Here is an 18,843-nt window from a genome sequence, read left to right as displayed (position 1 = left end):
TTGCTTGAACCTGGGAGGTGGAGATTGCAGTGAACTGAGATCACACCACTGCCCTCGAGCCTGGGCAAGAGAGCGAGGCCAGACTCTATCTAAAAACAAAACAAAACAAAACAAAACAAAACAAGAAAAGCCTCTGATATCCGGTCAGCGGAGTCAGCCTTAGGTTCTCTACCTCCAGACCTGATTCTCCTGCCTCAGTACTACTGAACTGAACTTGAACTTGCAACATACACATGACATCCATGGTTAGGTGGGACTTCTTCCCAGCTCGGCATGCCTATGATTCTTCTGCCACGTTTCTTATACTGAACTGTAAACCGTTCAACATACTTTAATTCCACTTGTCCCTATTATGCTGGTGTTCTATCATGTGTATATTACATCTACCATGTTCCCTCTAACATTTGTCCTATTCTATCCAACAGTGTGTTCATAAATGCAGATTCAGGCAATAACATCTGATCATTTAAAATTTTCATGTTAAGTTTTAAAAGATCATGATCAAACCCCAAACTCCAAATTTGAAAATCCTTGCAGATAATTCCCAGGTCTCAAAGAAGTGGTCTGGATCTACAGGCTTCAGTGGGAAACATTGAATCTTAGTGGTAAACCTCGGATACCTGGGAGTTTCATCTCTCCCCTGTACCCATTCTCAGGGTCCTCACCTGCAAGGTGTGGATAGCACAGGTTGCTGAAAAGACCTACGGTGTTCAGCCAGGAGAAAGGAGAGAGCAGAGCCTGGTAGCACATTAGTCCAACATACTAGACAAACACACCAGAGACTTATGTTCCTGCTGTTCACCTATTCTGAACTTCGAAGTTACTTGGAAGTTCAATCCCAAACAATGATATTTCCAAATATGGAACAGCTGATCAGGGATGGGCCCCGGCCCACCACACTGGATGGCAGGGCCATTCCAGCTAAATAGCAGCCTTGGGTGAGACTGGGATGTTAAATTTAAAAACATTAAGGCTTTCCTGTACCTGTCCTCTTAGATCATGCTTCCAAAAAAATCACAAACTGCACATGGGCTAAATAATAGCAGCGATGATGCTGATGAGAGCAGTGAACACATATAAAGCCTTTCCCACGGGCCAGGCTCTCCGGTGGGCACGCTCTATGTGAGGGAGGGGCTGGGGCTATTATGATCCCCGTTTTATATATGAGAAAACTGAAGCCCAGCGAGGTGAAATGACTTGCTCACGACCACACAACCAGTAACCGGAGGAGGAACCGGCATCCAAGACCAAGCCGCCTCGGTGGCTGGGCTGCACGCTGCCTCTGTTCTCTTCACAAACCCTATCAGCTGGGTATCATCCTGTGCAATATACACATCTACGAAAAATATTTCTACCTTTTAATTGCCCACTCAAGTGGAAGGCAACTGAAAACAGGTGATATTTAAAAGTACTGAATTCTGAAATATAGTGGCTTTACTTTCCCAGTTATTTTCCGCTCAGGTTAATATAATAATGAGTGTATTTGATGCCGTCCTTAAAATCCAGGCCAGGCTGGGTGCAGTGGTTCACTGCCTGTTATCCCAGCACTTTGGGAGACCAAGGCGGGAGGATAACTTTAGGCCAGGAGTTCGAGACCACCCTGGCCAACATGGTGAAACCCCATCTCCACTAAAAATACAAAACTAAGCTGGGTGTGGTAGCGCATGCCTGTAGTCCCAGTTATTTGGGAGGCTGAAGTGGAAGAAACACTTGAACCTGGGAGGCAGAGTCAGACTCTAACTCAAAAAAAAAAAAAAAATAGCCAAATAGCAACTAAGAGGGCCTTGAGGCTTCTGGGTGATGGAAAAAGCTTGCAGGAAGACACAAGTTTGCCACAAATGATCCACGAAGTGAACACTCCGTAAGCAGTAACTAAGAATGAAGTGTAAATAAAACCTCTACACTCCAAGACCACAAAAGCTACACCAAGCATGGGAAATTCTACTTCCACAGAAAAAGATACGTTAAGGGACCTAAGTCTCAAATAATAGAGTTTTTAAACAAAAGCGCCCCCCGAACCCCACAATACAAGAGCTAATATGATGTCACTATTTTCTGAAAGTTCTCAATTTGGGGGGAGACAAACACAAAGGCTCAATGATTCCTAGGAATGGATTGATAACACACGATTGTTTCTTGCGTTGCTAGGCAACACCGAAAAATAAATGTTGGCGTTCTGAGATCACAGCTTGGTTCTTCTCCCAGGGGCAGGACCAGGGCTCCCCAGTCCTCCTCCCCTCCACTCGGAGAACAGGAGTGGCACAGAGCCACTGCCATGCCAAGAGTCCACAGTGGCCACAGATACCAACCGGCATTTCCAAGGACAAATCACAGTTGACCGCCTGGCTGCCAAGATCTTCAGCGAGACAAAGTTTTCACTTACCTGTCATCACACCCAGACAAGTCCCACGTTCTCAGTGTTCTCTGCTACCTGTAATCACTTCAATCGTTTTTTTGGAAATAAACTGCCTCTTTTCCCCCAGCTGTCTCATTAAAGCCCCGTTCACCCCTAAGAGTGATTTTAACATTTGGGAAAACACAGACATGTCTCCTGGGAGTTATTCTAAGCAATAGCTTTGACTGAATATATCCACTGTAAAAAGGCCTATTTCCAATCACAGCTTTCTCACGGATATATTGATATTATGTTAGCTGAATTGAATTCCTCCTTTGTCTAATGCTCCGAACTACTGCATCTACTATTTTTCAAAAAATTCAAGATGATGCCTGGGGTTCTAAAATCACATTACACATCTAGGTACATACTTGTTAGAGAAATGAACTCCTGTTTTTCATTCTAACTTTCGCCCACAACGTGTAGGGCCGTTTATCTCTATAATTAACCACCTCAGTATTCCCATCTGGGTTATTTCACCTAGACATGTGGCTTGTGATATACATAGAGAAAGATAAGCTAATATTACAGTAAATATTTCATTGAAGACTATTTTTTTTTGAGACAGAGCTTCACTCTTGTTGCCCAGGCTGGAGTGCAATGGCGTGATGTTCGCTCACTGCGACCTCTGCTTCCCAGATTGAAGCAATTCTCCTGCCTCCGCCTCCCGAGTAGCTGGGATTACAGGCATGTGCCACCACGCCCTCGCTAATTTTTGTATTTTTAGTAGAGATGGGGTTTCCCCATGTTGGTCAGGCTGGTCTTGAACTCCAACCTCAGGTGATCCACCCACTTTGGCCTCCCAAAGTGCTGGGATTACAGGCGTGAGCCACTGTGCCTGGCTGAAGAGTATTTTTTAAAGAGCAAATTTAGATTCGCAGCAAAACTGAAAGGAAGGTGCAGATAACCCACACACAGCTCGGACTCCCTCTTGATCAATATCCCCTATGAGAGTGGTACCTTCGTTACAACTAATGAGCATGCATTCACATGGCATTATCACCCAGCCCATCATTTACATGTTCAATAGTATTTTCATTTTAAGTTGTGAACATAATCTTGTGCTTTAAGAACTCCCACTCTTTGCCGCCCTTCCCCCACCCCAATAAAAAACCCAATGAAATGGAAAAACAGTCTTGGATTTGTATTTGAAATCAAGCTCCACCTTCAAGGGCAACTTGTCTGTGACTTAGGTAAAAGGATTAATTAAATGAACTCGGCATGGCTGTAATGTTCACCATCTGAAGTGGAGACAAATCTACACACCAATTATGAGTGGGTGTTCCTGAGAGCCTGATACGTATGCAGCATGCATGGTAAGAGGCTGGTTCAGTAACCACCATTTCTATAGCAACCCACACATACGCTGTGTTTTGGGAAAGCAGTTAAAACTGGATTCTACAATGTAGCTTCACTCTTGGAATATGCTTTTATTCCCATCATCTTAATAGAATGAGAGTATCCAAATCATATAACCCAAATTGCCATTAAACAGCAGAAACTTATCAAATACAGGATCCATAAATCTTGATTTTTTTTTTTTTTTTGGCCACTTGATGTCCATCACTTTAAATTCAAACCACTGACCTGATTTGCTTGTGACCATTCCCCAGGGCAACAAGTCAGATGTCAGTCTGACAACCTGTACATTAGAGAGCCATCTGCTGCCCCAGTTGCAGGATAAAGAAAGGGTAAATGTCTGTAAAATAAAGCTGACATAATCATCTTTTACTGTCCAGAAAGGCTCAGCTAACAGGCATTCCCCATGACTAACAAAACTTCCTTTGCCAGACATGGGAAGGAAGACAGCTTCTTTCAAAGGTCAAACTGGCCACTGCACAATAAATATTCACTTTATTGATTTATTTTTATTTTTTAATATTTTTTTGCCATAGATTCTCACTCTAATGCTGGAGTGCAATGGTGTGATCCTGGCTCTCTGCAACCTCACCTCCCAGGTTCAAGGGATTCTCCTGCTTCAGCCTCCCAAGAAGCTAGGATTACAGGCACCTACCTACCATGTCTGGCTCCAGCTAATTTTTGTATTTTTAGTAGAGATGGGGTTTCACCATGTTGGCCAGGCTGGTCTCAAACTCCTGACCTCAAGTGATCTGCCCACCTTGGCCTCCCAAAGTGCTGGGATTGCAGGTGTGAGCTGTACACCTGGGTGTACAGGTGTGTACCCAGCTACATATTTACTTTAATCCCTTCCCCTCACATACATCTTGACACCCAGGACACAGAGAGGGCACAACTGGATCATAACATATTCCGCTAATTCTTTAAGGAAAAGAGATACACTAAATAAGTACTCCTTTGCTCTGCAAGTCAAAGCATTTTAACAAAATAGCTTTAGCAAAACCTGTAAATGTGACAAAATTCTCAATTCCAGTATGGGTTGAACAACCTTTATCCAAGATGCATTTTGGATTTTGGAATATTTCATTATACTTACCCATTGAACATACTTAATCTGAAAATCCAAAATCTAAAATGCTCCACTGAGCATTTCCTTTGAGCGTGACCTTTGAGTATCACTATGGCCCTCAAAAAGTTTTGGATTTTGGAGCATTTCAAACCTTGGATTTGGGATGCTTAACTTACATATGCTAGTCACGCTTCTTAAAAAAAATCATTTCAGGCTGGGCTTGGTAGCTCATGCCTGTAATTCCAGCAATCTGGGAGGCCAAGGCAGGCACATTACTTGAGGTCAGGAGTTTGAGACCAGCCTGGCCAACACAGTGAAAACCTGTCTCTACTAAAAATACAAAAATTAGCCTGGTGTGGTGGCATGCACCTGTAGACCCAGCTACTTGGAAGGCTGAGGTAGGAGAATCACTTGAACCCAGGAGGTGGAGGTTGCAGTGAGCTGACATCGTGCCACTGCACTCCAGCCTGGGTGACACAGTGAGACGCCATTACACACACACACACACACACACACGCACACACACACACGCACACACACATGCACACACACAAATCATTTTTATTGAGGGTCCATATAGCAATTAGCCAACTCAGGCTGTTGTAACATACTAAACAAATTCAATGTTATTTGTTTTCCAAAATGGTGTTAATCTAGTAGACCACCTTCTAATGAATATACAGGTTGAAATATGAAGATGCCAATTTATAGAATGGGAAATTCTTTGCCTTTTCCAAAAGAAAAAATTACAACAACCGTGATACATGGCAGCATGAGAAACTCATCCCACTCTCACGGGTTTTGAAAGGGAGCATTTCCAGGTCTCTTTCCTAAGAGGAAACTTTCAATTACCTGACAGTCAAGGATTAAAGTGTGTGCGTTAGAGTTAAAACATGGATATACTGAGTTAAGTGTTAAAACATGATTTTGAGGCAGGGTGGTGGCTCACAGTCATTGTAATCCCAATGGCCTGGGAGGCTGAGTTGGGAGGATCACTTGAGGGCAGGAGTCTGAGACCAGTCTGGGCAACATAGCAAGACCCCGCCTTTACAAAAAATGTTTTTTTTACAAATTAGCTGGGCATGGTGGTGCATGCCTTTTGTGCCAGCTACTCAGGAAGCTGAGGTAGGAGGATCGCCTGAGCCCAGGAGTTCTAGCCACTACTGTACCATTGCACTCCATCCTGAGCGACAGAGCAGGATCCCTTCTTTAAACAAACAAACAAAAACTACCACATGACTGTATCATTTGAACAGAAGTCCCAATCGAACCATAAAATAATTTCATCTTTCTTTACAGAGTTTGAGGTCTGGCGCTACAATGAAGGTGCTGTCACTCTCAGCATCAATTGTCAATCCTGGCAAAATACAGGGGGGCTGTCAGCTAACAGGCAATATGAAAGTTGTGGCTGTCTGGGCACCCCCATTTGCTCCTGTTGTGTGTGGAATACAATTGCACTGTAATATTGGAATGGAAAGAACTTTCTTTTGGAAGCCATTTAGACCAGAGGTCTCACAATTTTTTTTTTTTTTTTTTTTTTTTTCTGTAAGAGGCCAGATAGTAAATATTTTTGGTTTGCAGGGATATAAGCCTCTGTTGCAATGATTCAACTCCGTGTTGTGGTGCAAAACACTCACAGACAATATGCTGGCAGATGGCCTGGCAAGGTTCCAGTGAAACTTTCTTTAGGGATGCTTACATATGAATTTCACTTAGTTTTCATGTGCCATGAGATATTCTCCTTTTGATTCTTTATTTCCCCTGTATTTATTGACGTATAGTTGCAAAATAAAAATTTTATATACTTAAGACGTCTGACCTGATGTTTTGATATGCATTAAGCTAATGAATATATCCCTCACTTTACAGTTACCATTATCTTTTCATCTTCTTTCTCTTGGTCGTGAGAACACTTTGAATCTACCCTCTCAGTAAATTTTAAGTATACAATACAGTCGTATTAACAACAGTTACCAGGCTTTGGATTATATCTCTGGAACTTAATTACCCTTTGATCAGCATTCCCCCATTTGACTTTTTCCTTCGATCATTCAAAAATATAAAAATAAGGCCGGGCGCAGTGGCTCACATCTGTAATCCCAGCACTTTGGGAGGCCGAGGTGGGTGGATCACAAGGTCAGGAAATCGAGACCATCCTGGCCAACATGGTGAAACCCTGTCTGCTAAAAAAAATAAAAAAAAATAAAAAAGTAAAAATGATTTTTAGCTTTCAGGCGACAGTTGGCCAATCCCAATTTAGATGATAAATTATTAATAGATTCACAAGTTGCTATCTGTGCTATTTCTGGCTGTTAAACAACTTGGAAGTGGCAATTATTTTGATTTACCTCAAAAATAGATAATTTGAAGTATTAAATAATTTGAGGTGATTACTGTAATCATAAATAGCAACTAATTATTAAATTGTTTTATGTGCTTAAGATGTGTTGGTGCATTCCCCATTTTTTTCCTGATCTAATACTGTCTTTAGACTCTTTTAACTAAAATATTTTAATTTCTACTTCGATAATATTATTATTAATTAAATGTAATAACAACAAATGCCTTACGAAATATGTGGGCTTCTATTGAGTTTAATAAGTTAAAAAACATATGGTTTCTTTGAAATGTCCATCTTATCTTAAAGCTTTCAGAAAACTTATCTTAATTCATTTGGTTATTTTTGAATGACCATCCACAAACGTTGGCTTTTTTTCTGCATATATGCAATCTGTTACAGCCAGGAATTTGGCAGTTACATTTTTCGCAGTAAGTGCAAAGTTAAAAGAGCATTTAGGCTGGGCATGGTGGCTCATGTCTATAATCCCAGCCTTTTGGGAGGCAGAGATGGATCGCTGGAGGCCAGAAATTTGAGACCAGCCTGGGTAACACGGTGAGACCTTGTCTCTACGGAAAATAAAAAATAAAAAATTAGCCAGGTGTGGTGGTACGTGCCTGTAGTCCCAGCTACTCGGGGGGCTGAGGTGGGAGGATTGCTTGAGCCTGGGAGGTCGAGGCTGCAGTGAGCCGTGACCGCACCACTGCACTCCAGTCTGGGCAACAGTTAAGACCTCACCTCAAAAAAAAAAAAAAAAAAAAGACAACTGAAGTGGAAATAGATCAGCTACACAATAAAGATTCCCAATAAAATAAATAATAAATAAAATTTAATAAATTATCAATAAATATATAATAAAACAAATAATAAATTTAAAAAAGGACCCATTCTCATGAGTATTTTTTCTACAGTGGAATCAGAGAAGGGGCTAACTTATACTTCAGAGGCTTCCTAACAATGCACACACCTCTGTCTTCACCAATTTCTGAATTGTATTTGTTTCCCATTGCTGCTGTAAAAAGTCACCACAAATATAGGGCCTTAAAACAGCACAGATTTACTTTCTTACACTCCTGGAGGTCAGAGGTCTTAAACCAGTTTCTCTGGTCTCAAGTCCAAGAGTCCGCAGGGCCGGTTCCTTCTGGAGGCTCAGAAGGGAGAATCCCTTCCTTGCTGTTTTTGGCTCCCGGTGGCTGCCTGTATGCCTAAGCTTGGGTCCCCTTCCCGTATTTCCAAAGTGCGGAGCTCCAGCCTGTGCTCCCGTCATCACCCTTCCGTCTCCTCCTCTGATTCTGGCTCCTTTTGCATCCTGCTCTTAAGGGCCCTTGTGATGGTCGTGGGCCCATCCGGGAAGTCCATGAGAATCCCCCCATCTCCAAATTCTTCATCACTTCCTCCAAGTTCCTTGACCATACAAGGTAATATCCACAGGGCCCCCCTAGGGATTAGGATGCAGAGAGATTTCCATCTGCCATATACATCAAAAACTTCTTTAAGTAAGGTTGTTTGTGAACTGTATATAAAGTCCACCAAGGAAAGCAAGGATGCTGCTTTTATACAACTGTGCCATGTCATTGTAGTGCACACGACCCACACAGGAGTCCCTAGGGTTGGCTTCCTCGCAGCAGGAGCCCCAGCCCTATTCCTCCATATTCAAATACACTCATTAAAAAAGAGAAGGCGAAAACGAGAAGAATACAAACAGCAGGACGGAGGCTCCAAGACGGAAAAAAATCCAATAGAACTGCCCTCCCTCTAAACAAGAGCTTAACGCAGCATCCTATAAAGTGCACGTATACATAGATATATAAAGCTAAATTCTATGTATTGAGTAAACCTAAGTACAGATGTTATGCCAGAGTATCTTAAGTTGCCTTTTAAAGATAACAAAATTGGCTGGGCATGGTAGCTCACACTTGTCATCACAGGACTTTGGGAAGCTGAGGTGAGCGGATCACTTGAGCCCAGGAGTTCGAGACCAGCCTAGGCAACATAGTGAAACCCCATCTCTACTTAAAAAATTACCAAAATTAGCCCAGAGTGGTGGTGGGTGCCTGTGATCCCAGCTACTCGGGATGCTGAGGCATGAGAATCGCTTGAACCCGGAGGTGGAGGCTGCAGTGAGCTGAGACCTTGCCACTGCACTCCAGCATAGGTGATGGAGTGAGACTCCAACTCAAAAAAACCCCCAAATTAGCTGAGTGTGGTGACCACACTTGTGGTTCCAGCTATTCAGGGGGCTGAGGGGGAAGGACTGCTTCCGCCTGGGAGGTCGAGACTGAAGTGAGCTATGATCACACACCACTGCACTCCAGCCTGGGTGACAGAGGGAGACCCTGTTTCTTAAAAACAAAAGAAAACAAAAAACCCTAAGATAATTCTCAGGTGATTCAACCATTCAAAAGACATTTTAGTGGGTACCTAACATTATGCCAGAAACCGTTCTTGATCACAAGCATTCAAAGATAAGTAAGACTCGGCGAGGGCACAGGGAGTAACCAGTACCCGAGAAGACTCAGGGAGGTTCAGGGAGTAACCGGTACCCACACAGACTCAGGGAGGGCAAATGGAGTAACTGGCACCCGGACAGACTTGGCAAGGTTGCAGGGAGTAACCAGTATGCGTACAGACTCAGGGAGGGGATAGAGGGTAACTGGCACCCGGATAGACTCAGGGAGGGCACAGGGAGTAACTGGTACCCGTACAGACTTGGTGAGGGTGCAGGGAGTAACTGGTACCTGTGTAGACTCAGAAGGGCGCAGGGAGTAACCGGTACCTGCATACGATGCCCTTTAAGCTGCTGGGACCACTGCAAGGTACGCAACGTGCTCAGGATGAGGCCGGAGAGGGGCTGGAAAGGATCGACTGTGCTCGTCAAAGTGACCAGCTGTGAGGGGATCTCAGCAAGTCCTGAAGGGGAAAACATCTGGTGTGGTGGGAATGGGTTGGGTCTGGGACAGTGGCTAGGAAGAGGTGGGAGGCCAGCAGGGCATCTCTGAAGACATCTGTGGGTCCTGCTATGGCATCCGGGCTTCCTCACAAGGAGTTGCCCTTAGACATTCTCACAAACGAAAGTCAGTTGTGGTTTTTTTTTTTTTTTTGAGACAGGGTCTTTCTCTGTTGCCAAGGCTGGAGAGTAGCAATATAATCTCCACTTGCTGTAGCTTTGACCTCCCAGACTTAAGCAATCCTCCGGCCTTAGCCTCCCAAGTAGGCCCCTGGCTAATTAATTTTTTTTTTTTTTTTTTTTTTTTTTTTTTTTTTTTTTGTGGAGACAAGATCTCTGCATGTTGCTCAGGCTGGTTTTGAACTCCTGGGCTCAAGTGATCCACCCACCACAGCCCCCCAAGTGCTGGGATTACAGGGATGAGCCACTGTGTTTGGCAAAATCAGCTGCCTCTGAATGAAGCAGGGCACTCTCCACGGGGAGGGAGGGCCTCATCTCATCAGTTGACGGCCTTAAGGAAAACACTGACAGCCCCCTGCAGGAAAAGGAAGCTCTGCCAGCCAACCGTCTTTGGACGCAAATTGCAGGATCAACTCTTCTCCGAATCTCTAGCCTGCTGGCCTACCTTGCAATTGGGGACTTGCCAGCTTTCCCAATTGTGTGAGCCAATCCCTTAAAATCAATCTCTCTCTCTAAATATAGATATCGCCTGTGGGCTCTGTTTCTTTACAGAACCCTGAAACATTCATCATAACAACAGTGGGTACTATTATCATTGCCACATCACAGTGGAAGAAATTAGTACAGAAACGTTAAGTACCTTGGCCAGGGCCACACAGCCAGTGGGTGGCAGAGTTGGAACTCGGCCCCACTGTACCCCCAGACTCCCTCTTTTAGCCACACTCTTCGCTGCTTCTCAGTGCACTGATTTGGGTGTGCCTGGGTCCCCCTGGGAGGGCAAATGGGGACAGGCAGAATATACAAGGGGGTGTATATTCATACCTCTTACAAATGCAAATACAGGTACGTAATTTGCCCAAGGTGGGACTCACAGTTTTATACGTAGCAGAACTCAGGTTTTCAGAAAACAAAACACAAGTTCTTTCCATTCTCTTGCCCACTTTTTCTGTGTGTTTTTTAAAAACCATTTTCTTCCTCCTTTTAGAATTCCTGCTTTCTTCAGAGACTCTCGGTCACACACCCCTCAGGCTGCTCCCTGCTGGAGGCCCAGTGTACCTCAGGTCCCCACCATGACCTTGATGCCCCCCACATCATCAGGCTTGCAGAGGACACACACCATCAATAAAGTGCCCATCTCACCTAGCGCAGGATATGTGAACAGACAGCATCGCAATCCACTTCACAATGTGAAGTTTACTAGGGCTGGTAAAATCGATGCATTCCATACAAATAATTACAGAGTCTCTATTAATTATTTGGAAAGTAAAATAAGACAAAACAAAAATCCCCCCGGCCCAAAAGCCCAACAGGTATTTCTTTTCAAATATAATTCCTAGAGCTCTGTTTTAACTGATTCAAGAAATTAGGTATCTTTGAAAATACACCAATATAAAAAATCTCCCAGTTACCTTCATGCATGGTCTAACAGTTTTAAATTCTGAACTGGGTTATTTGAAAACTGGTATTTTCTTTTTGTTGAGACAGTCTCGCTCTGTCACCCAGGCTGGAGTGCAGTGGCATGATCTCGGCTTACTGCAGCCTCAGTCTCCACCTCCTGGGTTCAATTGATTATCCTGCCTCAGCCTTCTGAGCAGCTGGGATTACAGGTGCCCGTTGCCACACCTGGCTCCGGCTAATTTTTGTATTTTTAGTAGAGATGGGGTTTCGCCATGTTGGCTAGACTGGTCTTGAACTCCTGGCCTCAAGTGATCCACCTGTCTCGGCCTCCCAAAGTGCTGGGATTACAGGTGGGAGCCACCATGCCTGACCTACTATGCCATTTTTACTTACTCTTGGATCACTTGCTCAGGGGAAAGCAAACTACTATGTAGTAAGCAGCTCTAGAGAGGGGCCCATGTGGCAAGGAGGTAAGCCCTCTGGGCAGCAGCCGTCAAGGAAGTGGAGCCTGTCTTTAGCCATGTGAGTTACACTCACTGGCCCCAGCTGAACCTTGCTGGAGGTGACCACAGCCTTGGCTGAAAGCTTGACAGCCACCTTGTAAGAGACTCTGAGCCCTACCACCCAGCTCAGCAGTACGTGGATTCCTGACCCCCGGAAATGAGGAGATGCTGGAGTTCACTGTGGTTTTTAGCTGCTAACTGTTAGGGTGGGGTGTCACACAGCAGCCGATCACTAATGCCTACGTGCAATGTGAGAACCCTAGATGGGCAGAGTTCAAGATACATGAGTGATTTTCTCTAGGTGGTAAGACTTACTGGGAATTTTTATTTCCTTTGTTTTGGCAAATATTTTCCCTTTTTCAGAAAACAGGAAACACACACACACACATGACCAAGAGCAACCACATGATCTTCTGATGAATAAAAGGATGATAACGATTAGGAAAGCTAGTATTAGCTCCGATAACCTTTATAGATTCTTTTCAAGTAAATAGGTTAAATGTGCAAAACAAAAACAAATAAGACAAACAAAAACTGAGTTCCCAAGAGAGAACCCGAATGGCACGGTGAAGGGCACCTTCCCCACGAGGAACCCCACAATGCAGTGTGAGCAGCAGCACTCACTGACTTCAAGGAAAGGAGGTTTCCATGAGCTTCTTAGACGGAAAACCAAACAGTAATGAAGCTACCTGGCAGCCGATTGTTAGCACAGAACTCTCGCTTACCCAGCTTCTGGTCAAACCGCCATGCCGCCACATACGCATTGTGCCTCAGGCTGCTCTGCGTGGCCAGGGGCACAGTGACATAGATGGGACCATCCACCAGCACCGGCGTTCCATTACTGCTCAGCAAGTGGACGCTGACGGCTGTGACTGGGGTCAGGTCATGCCTGGTGCTGTTTCCTAGAAGGAAGAGGCATTTTCCATCATTTGCATGCAAAGTACCCATGTGGGGCTGTGGAAACCTTTGCAAAAAAGTAGTCGCAGCTACCATTTACCGAGTATAGCACCCCCTATATGCAGGGGCTGCATTAAGCTCTCTACATACATAATCCTCCCCACAACCTGGGAAGGCAGGTAAAATCCTCATTTTACACATAAAGAAACCTGCTCAGAGGGAGTCGTAATGGTAGGTGGTTTAAGGGCATACACTCAGTCAAGGCTGAGCTGGAATCTAGGCTCAGGTTTGCTCATTTTGTGTGTATGTGTGTTTTTTTTCTTGAGATGAGGTCTCATTGTGTCGCCCAGGCTACAGTGCAGTGGCAAGATCTCAGCTCACTGCAATCTCCACCTTCTGGGTTCAAGCAATCCTCCTGCCTCAGCCTCCCAAGTAGCTGGGATTACAGGTGTCTACCACTCTGCCCTGATAATTTTTGCATTTTTAGTAGAGATGGGGTTTTGCCGTGTTGGCCAGGCTGGTCTTGAACTCCTGATCTCAGGTGAACCTCCTGCCTCGGCAAACCCAGGACTACTAGGATTTGCTATTTATAATTACTGTGTGTTGCTTTCAAAAGGGATCTCAAAAGAGAAGGATTTTTCTATAATGTGAGACAAAGGTGTACATGGAAATCACTGGGAATAATTTCTATACAAAGTGAGTCCCATGCATGTGTTTAATTGCTTGGCAGATTACCTTAATAAAACCAAATGTTTTAGAGTAGAGGCTGCTTTTTTTTTTTTTAGATAGCAAATTTCTTCAAGGATTGCCTGAAAAATATTAACTTCTGCTAAAAAATATGCTATTGAGGACTGGACTTGAAATATTTATGTGTTCTGTTAGTTGCCATTGTTATTTTGGTCTGTTTAAAAGGACTCCAATATACCAATTATTCTCCATTAAAGGCCTCTGGTCCAAGCCAAAGCTTTAATGGCTGCCTACAGATAAATTAGAGAATGCTTACGAGACGGATATATTTACGTACTCAAGCAATCCATTTTACATTTTCCTCCAGTGAAATACGATATCACACAAAATATGTTCTGCCATAATTTTATATCTTTCTTTGAGCAGAATGACAAAAACACAGTGACAACAAATTTAAGCTGCGTATAATCTATACGATTTTACTTAGCTACTTACATACTTACCTACCTACCAACCTGAGCTAATGTAAACCTCCAATCTGGTCTAAATTTAAACACTTAAAGCAAACATAGTGAATTTTAGAGTCTCAACAACAAGTTACATCTAAATCCTTTATAGAGCAATTTCCACACAGCTAACGCCGCTCTACCTTATACCACTCATATCTGTCTCTGTTTTTTAATGAAGGCAAAGGTGTAGGAATAGCGATTTCATGGAAAGATCCAAGCTGGAATCACAGGTCCAAGTTTTGAAATCGTTTAGTCTGGTTATGTCATTTTATAGTTTAAAAAAACAAAAACAAAAATAAAACACAAAAAACCTCAGAATTTATCATGTTTCTGGTACAAAGATTGTGTGGCTTGAGACATATATGTGTCAGCTGCTCAAAGGTGACAGAGAAGCAAAGCCAGGTCTGCACTCTACCGCTCTAAGTTCTGCTAGAACGTCTCGTGAAGATAGAACTTACAACTACAGAAACGCTGGGCAGGCGTGGTGGCACATGACTGTAATCCTGGCATTCGGGGAGGCTGAGGCGGGTCACTTGAGCCCAGGAGTTCAAGACCAGCTTGGGAAATATAGTAAAACCCCATTTCTACAAGAAAGTTACAAAAAATTAGCTGGGCATGGTGGTAGATGCCGACAGTCCCAGCTACTTGGGAGGCTGAAGTGGGAGGATGACTGAGCCCTGGAAGTGAAGGCTGCCGTGAGCTGTGATCACACCACTGCAATCCAGCCTGGGTGACAGAGTGAGACCCTGTCTCAAAACCAAACCAAAAGAGAAAGAAGTGTTAAGTAACTTACTAGACTGTGTAAACAACTGAGAGATAATGTTTTCCGTCAGAGAGTGCTGTTTTCTTTCATCAGACTCTAGACAGGATGTCCACATAGGCAGGTGGCAGGCAGGAGGCAGGTAGAGGAGAAAGGCCCTAGAAATGGCACCTCCCTTCTCCTCCCTCCTCACCTGGCAATTCTCCCTTTTGCACATGGCCAGCCAAGGAAGACCGAGTCCCGGTACCAGACTTGCCACGAACTGCCTATGTAATCTCCGAAAGTTACTCCGTTCCTCTGGGGTCTGTTTTTCTTACCTTCAGAACCAAAGAGGGTAGACTAGATGCCTTCCCGCACCTATGGAAATAAGTATCCTCAGCTTGAAACATTCAGAAGTAAGTAGAGCACTGCAGAAATGAGCGTATTAATGGACAGCAATATGCATTAGGTTCCTGGAATTTGTGTTCCTTTAATGTCCTCTCTAGCTGCCTTAAGACATTGTGGGCATTATATCTTCTTTCTTGAGGCCTCTGTCCTTCCTCAGGGCTCCACTAAACACCTGCTTCTCTATGCCTTCCCAATGGCTGTCCCTCTATATCCCGATGTTCTTTATTCTGCAACAATTTTTTTTTGTTTGTTTGTTTTTGAGACAGAGTCTTGCTCTGTTACCCAGGCCAGAGTACAGTGGTGAAATCTCAGCTTACTGCAGCCTCTGCCTCCTGGGTTCAAGCAATTTTCCTGGCTCAGCCACCCAAGTAGCTGGGACTACAGGCAGGTGCGACCACACCAGCTAATCTTTTTTTTTTTTTTTTTTTTGTATTTTTAGTAGAGATGAGGTTTCACTATGTTGGTCAGGCTGGTCTTGAACTCCTGACCTCAGTTGATCCACCCGCCTTAGCCTCCCAAAGTGCTGGGATTACAGGTGTGAGCCATCACACCTGGCCTATTCTGCAACAATTCACAGTTTGAAGGGCTAAACTATTTTCCTTCTCTCTGTTACAAAACTCTAATCTTACACAAAGTACTGAGTTCTATATAGAAAGTGGTTTTCCTTCCTGTTCCATCTGGATGTTGCCTGGCTCCCTAAAGACAAGCAGGGGTCAGGCCAATGCCGCAGGACCGGCATTTGGGAGACGGAACACCACTGGCCCAAGCGAGGAGAGGAGCTGTGTCACCTTGAGCCACCCACTGGTCACTTGTCACGTGACAGTTTCTGCTCAGCTGACAGCTAAGGTTCTGTGGGGCTCTATATTCTACCAACTTTTTGGAATTGCAGGAAAAGTCTGCACTTGTTATTTTCTTCACTCTTCTCTGTCTTCCTGGAGTTATTAGTGAAAGCAATTTTCGTAAAACCCCTTGGGAATGCCACGGAACAGTTCTGTGCTTTCTCAGCAACTGGGGGAAGAGTGTGATGCTCTCTGGTGAGGGGAGGGGGCCCCCAGGAGCTAGAAAGAGAAGAGGAGAAGTGGCGGAAACCTCCAGGCAGCCATGCTTCTCACTTACAACTCTGGACCCCCGCTCTAAACCAGACACCACAGCCTTCATGGCACCCCCAGAAAACAGTCTTTCAGGGCCCTTTCCAACCTCTTCTGCAGCCTCTCTGTTTCCATCCACCTTCACTGAACTCTGGGTATGACTCTAGTCGAGATACCTCCTGTATCTTCAGGCAATGAACTTGTGTCATCTTACAAAGACATGTCTGGTCCAGGCACCCTCTCTTTAGGATGCAAGCTCTTAGATGCCTTTAGTAGAACAGGAGGCAAATGACTGTGAGGAAAAGATAAGCTGTGTGCAAACCGACCCCGGGGGCCAGCGTGGAGCTGGTGAGTCACTGAGGTGTCTGTGCTCAGGGGAGCCCAGGTTCCTAGTCCCTGAGGGTGTGTGTGAATGCACTATGGGTGGATGTCTTCGCTGCTAGGTCTCCGAGAAAGCCTGGCCATTTCTAGGTCAAGTCATCCATCTTTCAGTGGAAGCGAAGTTTCATGTCACCTTGTGAAGACCTCTCTTCCCTCTGAACTCACGGAATGATTTTAAAATAAAACACTCTAAAATCAATAGTTCTGTGTCTCTGTGTTCTGCTTCCCCCATTTTCTCAGAATGCATAATTTATTCAAGAGCTACTGGAAATGGGGCACAGATAAAAATTAATGAGTCCCGAGGATGAATGCTCCAAGTTAGGGTTTTGTGGATCGTGCGCCATTTTGTCCAGGACACTGGATGCTGGTTATGATGATTTTAAACCACTTTTTTCCTTTTCTGAGAGAGTCTTAATCTGTCACCTAGGCTGGAGTGCAGTGGCACAATCTTGGCTCAGTGCAACCTCCACCTCCTGGGTTCAAGCGATTCTCCTGCCTCAGCTTCCCGAGTAGCTGGGACTACAGGCACCTGCCACCGTGCCCAACTAATTTTTGTATTTTTAGTAGAGGCAGGGTTTCACCATGCTGGCCAGGCTGGTCTCAAACTCCTGACCTCAAATGATCCACCCACCTTGGCCTCCCACAGTGCTGGGATTACAGACATGAGCCACCATACCTGGCCTTAAATTACTTCTTCATGCTCGCCATTATAAGACTTTTCTCCCAGACTGGCACATTTCAAATAATTGTCAACATTTTTTTCCTAATAATGTCTACTTAAGATGATGACTACTGTGCCATCTTTCTGATGACAAAATACTGACATATTTACTGACATGTTAATTGCATTCTCATCAGCACACAAAAATTAAAGAAGAAACGTTTTTAGAAAACAGAGGGAAGAAAAATGAGTAACAAGGTTACCTTTATGTCTAACCAGAAACTTTTTAATGTGCTACAAAATGGATCAAATGTTTCAGGTTTAAAAGCTTTTTTAGAATAATCAGTTTATATAAAGTACTGGAAAATGAAGTGAAATTCAATCAAAGTATCCCTGGAAAACACTGTAAGTTACTTGTGAAGCAGAATGGAACTCAGAATAGCCTCTGATTTAAAATTTTAATGCTGCAATTAGTCTAAAGTGTGGGGAAAATGAAAGCAGGCTAGATAAGAAAATAATTCAGGACTCCAGAATCCTGACACCTCTTCTACCAGGAGGACTGGGACCATTCCAGTGCCGAGAGCTCCAGAGAATGGTGCAGTTTTACATGGACGGAGGTGGAGGGTACCCGTCTTGGGTCTTTCTCTGCTAAGGAATTATCACCTATTTTCTGGTGGGCAGCTGTTAGTTTCTCTGATCTTTTAGCTGTGGCATGCAGTAGTGATACTGACCAGGCTGACTTGGAGACCTGCCAGGAGAGGGCGGATTCCAACGCGTTTTCAAAGCCTAGCTACTCTACGCCCAGCTGAGGGCAGAGAGAGAAACGACGTGGGAAAGAGCTGGGAGGACACGGATGGTGGAGGGCGGAGGCCCCCCTGTCTTAAGTGGTCCCCCGTTCTCTGAGTTGGACAAAGTGCCACCTCTTCCCCTCTTGGCTGCAGCATGGGTGGGTGGGGTTGTGCGTCTCTACCAGTCACACCCACCCACAGGCTACTCTCTCAACTGGGGGCTCGTGGGAAGGCAGAGGGCAGCTGTGCTGAACCCCTAACTCCGATCTTATACTTAAAAAAAAAATTGCAATTTCAATGTTAAGAATTTCTCTGAACTGCACATATTTAGTCCACCAAAGGAGAGCTCAGTGAAGGTGCTTAAGGCAATTGGTAACAGCAGAAAAGCTCAAGGAGACCAACGCACGGACATGTAATTCTGCGGGGCTGCAGGCTGAATTCCCTAAATGTACTGATGTAACTCAGTTTCAATGTACTTGAACTTGTACCAAGAATC

General features: G+C 44.4%; 1 protein-coding gene across 2 annotated transcripts in view; it reads right to left on the bottom strand.

The window, feature by feature from the left end:
- The window catches only part of FAM171A1 (family with sequence similarity 171 member A1), a 150,598-nt gene that overhangs the window by 20,856 nt on the left and 110,899 nt on the right, over positions 1–18,843 (bottom strand). For both annotated transcript variants that reach the window (XM_039478731.2, XM_074404989.1), the window contains exon 5: positions 12,915–13,091. In XM_039478731.2, the coding sequence (XP_039334665.1) occupies positions 12,915–13,091 (177 nt within the window). The remainder of the gene's footprint in view (positions 1–12,914; positions 13,092–18,843) is intronic.

The sequence above is a fragment of the Saimiri boliviensis genome, chromosome 8 (assembly GCF_048565385.1).
Source record: "Saimiri boliviensis isolate mSaiBol1 chromosome 8, mSaiBol1.pri, whole genome shotgun sequence".
Taxonomy (NCBI): domain Eukaryota; kingdom Metazoa; phylum Chordata; class Mammalia; order Primates; family Cebidae; genus Saimiri; species Saimiri boliviensis.
The sequence above is the reverse complement of the archived record's forward strand: the minus strand, read 5'-3'. Positions and strand labels throughout refer to the sequence as shown.